Source organism: Gavialis gangeticus, unplaced genomic scaffold (genome assembly GCF_001723915.1).
Source record: "Gavialis gangeticus isolate Ggan-Ray unplaced genomic scaffold, GavGan_comp1, whole genome shotgun sequence".
Taxonomy (NCBI): domain Eukaryota; kingdom Metazoa; phylum Chordata; order Crocodylia; family Gavialidae; genus Gavialis; species Gavialis gangeticus.
Genome location: NW_017728992.1, coordinates 182,237,509 through 182,244,908, shown reverse-complemented (window position 1 = coordinate 182,244,908; position 7,400 = coordinate 182,237,509). Strand labels below are relative to the sequence as shown.

The window sequence follows — 7,400 nt, the reverse complement described above, 5'->3', positions numbered from 1 at the left end:
GCATTCCCCTCAAGTCCGTCTTGCATCACGGTGGGGAAGTCCCGGTCCCTGCCCAAGAAAACAGAGGTGAAGAATTGGTTAAAGAGGTCTGCTTTCTCCTCTGGCACAACCACCAGATTGCCCAGAGGATCTTGCAGGGGCCTTGGAAATAGTAATTGGAGCCAGAGGATCTTGCAGGGGCCTTGGAAATAATAACTTCCAAAGACAGAGAGAGGAGACTATATAAAGAAGCATCAGCAGCAGACATCTGCTGGATTTTACACCCCCCTCAATGGACTTGCTCTTTCTACCTTTGCTTTCTCAACCCAATGGCATTAGGATAATTTGGGGAAGCACCACATTCATCAGAGAGGTGCTCAGGAACTGATCCACCAACCAGGCCATATTTAAAAAAAAACAAAACACCACTGGACAAATCTCTACACGCCAGTGCAACAAGGCTATGGGGTAAGCAGCCTTGGAGTTGCACTGCTTTGACTCCTTTTAAATTAAAAGTTCACTGTTAAAGGTGCATGGCTATCTGTGAGACAGCGGTCCTTAGCTTCATAAAGCTTGGCAACCACTTTTTTGGCTAGTAAATCTCTGACTGGTTCTTCTCTACCTCCGTGCTTGAGCGCACAGTCCTTTTATTGGTTATCCCCAGATCAAATCTTAATTTCCTTTTTCTCTCTGAGAGTACCTTGATCTGCACTCCTGACAAATCATTCTACTCCCAAAGACAGCAAAGCTGCTGAGCATTTAGAGAGGCCATATGCAAAGGCCTCCAGGGCAGGGGCCAGCAACTTTCTCAACCTGTGAGCTGATATGACCCAGTTCAGGTTCAATATGGGCCAGGTGGCTTCCATGGCACATCAGTAGCAGGGGGCTTTTCCTGCTCCTATACTGGGGCAGGCAGCTGGGAGCTGCACTTGCACTACTTCCACCTTTGCCAGGCCCCTGCTTGCTGGCTGGGACATGGGTGCAGCTTCCAGATGGTGGGACTGCTACTACTTCCACACTGTGGCTTGAAGGCAGGGTGGAGAGGGGACAGGGAAGGAGGCAGGGAGAAGCAGTAGCAGCAGCACGGACACAGCATCCAGCTGCCTGACCCTGGTGCAGATCCCCACTAACTAAAAGCTGCATTCATGCTGCAGCTGGGTGGGGGGTGGGGAAAAGTAGTAATGGCAAGGCAGAGCTCAAAGTTGCCCAGCCCCAGTGTAGTGCAGCTCCTTGTTGCTTAGCCCTGACGTAGGCAGAAATTTGGCTTGCAGGCTATACATTGCAGACTCTGCTCTGCGGAGTGGAAGTAGCTGAGAAAACAGCTGCAATAAGGTCAGTTTGGATCATGCATTTTACTGTATAAAGACAGTATGCAAGACTGAGCTCCAGTGCAGGCCAGAGACATGGTTCTTCCTTTCCCCCTACAAGAGCTCGACATTGTTATAATCTAGAAAGGTGACAGCTTTAGGAAACTTCTTTGTGCACTGGCTCCCAGTGTAGCGGCAACTGGGTTGACACTTAACTACCTGCAAGTCTCAGGAATTCCGCTCTACCAGATAGGAAGGGGAAAGGATAGAAAGTCCATAGATAATGGATTGTTAGAAGAATGGACCAGGAGAGGCAGGCAAAGCTAAAAATACTAGTTCCTTTAACACTTTGGTTCATTTTCACTCTCATGTTGTCAAATTCTCCTCCCCTGGCACGCAAACATATGGAGAGGACAATCTTGGCACAGGCAGATACAACCTAAAGTAGGTGCAATTTTCAGTTATCGTCAAACATGCACCGTCCGTTTAACCTAACACAGCATGCAGGAATGCCACGCATTTGAGTAACCTTAAGAATTGTTTGCCGTACCTCAAGCTATACAATCCATAAGCATCCTAAGTTTCCTAATTGTGTACAAAGGAACATAACAGATACCCCAAGACCATATATTCATCCAGTAGATGCAGTCAGGCATTAATGTTATATGAAAAACACAGCATATGTATCAGTGAATTAGTATTCAAAGTACAGCATGCCACAGTAATAATTGAGGTCATCATAAAATGAAAAGGGGAGGTATAGGAGTGTTAACCTTCCAAATCTAAAGCCAAGGCAGTTTAATTACCATTTCTTTGAGAAGAAATAGTACTGCAAAGAATAGTTTAACCCCTGGAAATTCTTTTCATGCTTGAAAACAAAGCTGCAGGAACATTTCATAGTGTAAACTCCTGAAGACAAGGCCACAAGTTCCCTTGCCTTGCATTCATACAATCCCCAGCAAGTGGTCCGTAATTCACGTCCTGATCCTTTGGATGCTACAGTAACGTATGAAACAGTAAAGACTTTAAAACAAAAGACTTAAACTTCACCTAGTCCCAAAGGCTGGACAAGCGTACCCGAGTTACTTCGTGGGCTGGACCAGGACAGACCCTCTGCAGTGCACCGCAGGGCTCTATTCTGCCTGTGCAAAGCATCTGCCAGCTCCTAGGGCTGCCTTGGGGTACGTGCTGCCCAAGGTGCAAGGGCTGTACCCAGCACTGCAGACAGCATGGGGCGGGGTCGGTTCAGGGTGCCACATGCAGCCTGTGCCTAGGGCTGGACTGGCTACGTATGCTGCACATGACACAGGGGGTCAGTCCACGACACCCTGCTGATCAGTCCCACTCACTGGCTCTGGGTCCATGCACCTCATGGAACATGTGCCTCATGCTGACCCCCTAAGCCACATGCAGTGCACACAGCTGGTCCAGCCCTGTGAGCCATGTGCAGCATGTGCCAGCCCCAGGACTCAAGCACATGGTACCCAGGGCTGGCACAAGATATGCACTGCCCATGATGCTCACATGGCACAAGGGATCTGGGAAATGGGCTGCAACTGGCATGCTGGATCGACTCCCTGTGCTGCCTTCAGCATACATGGCACCAGGTACAGCCCACATACCAAACATAGCACGCAGGCCCAGGGCTGGTCCAGCAACCCACAGACTGGATCATATGGCTCCATGGGGCCCACAGAGCATATCTTTAACACCCCCAATTTAAACACTGCAGAAGCACTGGGCAGCTTAACCATGATTCTGGATGTAATCAAGATAAAGGACATCAAGTCAGCATTCTAGAGAGAGCTTTTTAAAATGACATGAAACCTCCTACATATATTTCTAGGGAGATTAATTGCATTTAATCTTAAAAGTTTGCTTCATAGGCAGTACAACTTGCTATAATAACTTAAGGGAGAATTAGTTACAAAATTCAGCAGACAAAATAAATGTTTTCCCTCAGCAAACTAGTTTTCTAAAGCATGGTATTAAAGAGGACCACAAGTATGCAGTGTGCTTTTACGATACTGGCATTTTACTGCAGAAAGAAAGTTAGGAACAGGCAGCAACCAGAGGACAAAAAAAGGAAGAGGTTTATAAAGAAAATGACCAGGAGATAGACAGCAGCATAATGAATATGAAGAAAGATATAGACAGGAAGCAAAAGGAGATGCCCATGCCACACAGCTGTGTGATACGAATGTTGTTACTATGGGACTGTTCTGTTCGTATACCTTTAATCCCAAGCACCTCCATATAGAAAGGAAAATGCTAACAGGAGCACTACAAATGCAAAAGGGACTATAATTCTCCTGTAATACAAGAATAGGAATGTATTTAAAGGAATCTTCAAATTAGGACTGCATCAGTAATGGTTTTGTTTAGTTGGGTGGCCAAACAGGGGAAGGCAGGGGGGAAATAGGCATGGCAGACTGGTAGAAAGTGGCGTGAAGAGAAGAAATCAATGTTGAATAAGTACATTTTTTTTTGTGTTGCCTCACTGAAAAAAAGCATACTCATTTCATTTTAGCATAAATATAATGTTGCATTTATCCTGAAGCTAAGTTTTAGTTCCAGCAATTTTAACAGAATCAAAGAAACAGAAGGTTGGCCACACTCGCCACTCACTCCCAAGTAGCTAAGATGTTCACCCAGGATGTGAGATACCAAGCTTCACCATCCCCTCCATTCGAGGCAACTTGACTCTACATAGCCTGACATTCAGGAGAGTGCCCAAGTTGCCACCTTACCAGGAACCTACGTCTTTGGAAAATAAAAAAGTCCAGTTGTGTGTGGATGCAGTTTGTTTCTAAATCTAGTACCAAATTCTATCCTGATAGAGATCCGGGGCCAGGGCCAGCTCCAGCCCCTGTGCAGTCCCAATCCAGGTGATGATCATCTGCCATCAGGGACCACAACAGGACCAATTCAAGAAGAACAGAAAAGAGGAATGAAGAAAGGGAATAGAGGAAGGGAAGATGTAAGATGTAGAAAAAGCTCTCTAAGCTTAACCATGGTAAATAGAGACTTGCCAAAAAAAAGTTATCTAGGAGACTCCATGTGGTGGAGACTTGTCTTGGAAAATATGCAGAATTTCTGAATCAGCAAGTTTAGTTCAACCTTATAGGACAATTCTTTGCTATCACCATATTCAATAACAGCTCATGCGTGTCTCTGAAGCAAAGCTGCTTAGTGCAGCTCCTAATACCAGAGTCTGATCTAAACCCTCACTGAAATCAATTGAAGGATTCCCATCTACTTTAGAAGAATCAAGCCACGCTCTTCATGTCCAAAATAGAGGGGGAAAAAACCCAGCAGACAACAATTGTCACCTTTGTTGATGGCATCAGCAGAATAACTCAAGAGTCTTTCTTTCAATAAAAGCAGGTGTGCTACAGATCAAGATTCTACCACGTTGGCATGGTGGAGCCAGGAAGCCTGATGTGGATACACATCACTGGTAAATCAAGTCTGTGTTTTCCCTTAAGTGGGCAAAAAGGCAGGGCACAGGCAAAGTGCTGGAAATCTCTTTGTTTCTATCTGGGAACAAGTAGGATGTGGATGTTCAAATATGCCACTATCAGGCCTTTTGTTTCTGGCCAAAGAAAAATAAGTTCTCTTTAATATGTCATTGCTATTGATTTTGGTTGGCATTTCCAAGTTATCAAAGTGCTCTCCTACCGGTCTAAAGTACAGGCGACCAACCTGAGGCACATGTGCCACGGACAGCCTGTGTGTGTGTGTCACCCAGAAGATCATGGAAGGGACAGGCAATACTGCAGTCAATACGACAGGAAGCAGAAAGCAAAGCAGCGTATTAGACCACAGGGGATCAGAGCAGCACATGGGAAGGGCGCAGGTAGTTTTGCTGGCCTGGTAGAGGAGGCGCCCTTCTTGGCCTTGAATGACTCGGTGTGGTTGGAGGATAAAGGCCTGTCCCTTGCACTGTGAGCAGCCTGACCCCTGCAAGAGTCTATTATTTCTCCAATGTGAGGATCTTGGCTATGCAATTTATGTGACCGGGGGGTGGGGGGCGGGCGGCTGTCCTCGGTCTCAGCCTTTCCCTCTAGCTTGCTCCTTCAGCCTTTTGGCTAGGGGCAACCAAGACTAGGGGACATCTGAACTCCAAGGTTTCTGGGCTTGAAGCTTGTGTGTAGGATGCCTGCAATGGATTTGGGAGTATCTGAAAGCCCAGCTTGAAGAGTCTGGGAGACAGGGTACTTGCTTGTGGTAACACCATGCAGACTTGAATGATTGAGCTCTGCTTAGTCAACAGAATTTAGAACTAATTTGGCTGATTTGGCCCTAGACACGAAATTAAAACAAACAAACAAACAAAAAAAACCTGTCTGATCAAGTGAGACTGGAGACATTTGAACCCCAAGGACTCTGGGCCTGAGGCTTGCCAGCCTGGATTTGGTGAGTATCTGAAACCCCAAACCAATGGGTTCTGGGAGTGAGGATTACTTGTCTGGTGGTAGAGTCAAACAAACTTGAAAACTGAGTTCTGCTCAATCATATTTTGGAACTTGAGTATTGGGCTTTGCCCAATTGAATTGTGAACTGATTTGGCCTTGAACCAGATTTTAAACAAATCTATATACAGCAATACACACACAATTAGTGCAAAAGTGCTGCTTAAAAGTGTGTTTATAGAGTACTTGTGCTAAATCTTGCAGCAGTTTCAAAAGAGATAAACTGCATCAGTTCTGGATTGACTAAGTCTATGGGTACCTGGAGTCATTTTCCCATATGCAGGTTACTACAGATATATATTTATTTCTACGTCTGTATTTTCAGATTTGCTTCCCACTTCCATGTGCTCAGGGAGAGCAGTATCTGACAGTAAGGAAGTGAGGAAGGGGCTGAAGGGGAGATAAGCTGGTGAGGACAGAGGGACACTTGACTGTCCAGATTTATTTTCCCTGCTGTAGAAGTGGGAAGGGGGTAAATTCAAGACAAAACTCCAATAATTAGATTCTATACCTGGAGAATTATAATAAATTTATAAATTTGTCATATATAGAATCTAATTATATGGGGACTGTCTTATATTCAGGGTCATCTCAATTTCACGTAAATATGGTAACACACCTTGGTTTTTATATCTTTCATTTATGAAATTGTGAGCACTAACTGATTAGAAAGCACTGAGGGGTTATATTCAGACTTAGTGATAGAGTTGTTAATTGCTCATTAATGTAGTCATTAATCACACTAGTTTCCACCAATTCTGAAGGTTGCCCCCAAGGTTTTGTGGATGAGACTTTACCTCTTCTGAATTTGTAATGGCTGAAGATCCCCAATCGGCAACCCCTCTGGAGTAAAGTATTTCAGTAGCTCTTTAGCATCCAGCAATGTCAATGACTCCCTCTGACCATCCTTATGTCCTAGCAATTGCTCAGATGAATGTGTCAACATGGAACCTCTGGAAAATAAAAACAACAAGAACTGGAATTAAAGAAACATACTTAATCAATTCTGCCTCATCAAGTCATTGATAGCTTAAGAGAGAAAATACTGTAGATTTCCAATGCAACAACTGGCATCACCACTGCAAAACACTGCTACATAAAACTTTATAAGAAAACTTCCTTGATGTTAAACTCCTTACCAACTTTCCCATTATAAATTATTTTCAAGATTTCACAGCTTAGCTGTGAAATTAAATAGAGAGAATCAATCATTCAGATATTCAGCCTGTGGGCAAATTTTAAATACTTCCAGATTAATTTTAAATTTCATGAAAAAGTTGCTTACAGCATAAGCAACAAGGGAAGTATTATATGACCTTCCACTCATTTTTTTCATTGAATCTCATTCAAGGACAGCAAATGCTTCCTCTTTCCTACTGACAACTAGCTGTGGAGCACCAAAGATTAACTAAAAAAACAAAACAACCACCTATGTGGAAAAGGATACAATTATCTTTTCTTCTTGGGATTTATACCACACTTGCCTATTTGAAAGGGATGAAAAGGTTCTTGAGATGCCACTCAAAAGGCACAGTTAACAGAAAGCATGTTCATTACTTAAAAAAAAAGGGGGGGCTGTATTTTGAAAGAGAAACAAGAAGGTAGAGAGTTAAAGATGTATGTGAGAACTCATATATAT

The 7,400-nt window shown here is 44.0% G+C and overlaps 1 protein-coding gene across 1 annotated transcript in view; it reads right to left on the bottom strand.

Annotated features, from left to right (window-relative positions):
• The window catches only part of MTBP (MDM2 binding protein), a 133,236-nt gene that overhangs the window by 27,451 nt on the left and 98,385 nt on the right, over positions 1-7,400 (bottom strand). Inside the window, exon 17 of the mRNA XM_019528112.1 lies at positions 6,559-6,714. Coding sequence (XP_019383657.1) covers positions 6,559-6,714 — 156 coding nt within the window. The remainder of the gene's footprint in view (positions 1-6,558; positions 6,715-7,400) is intronic.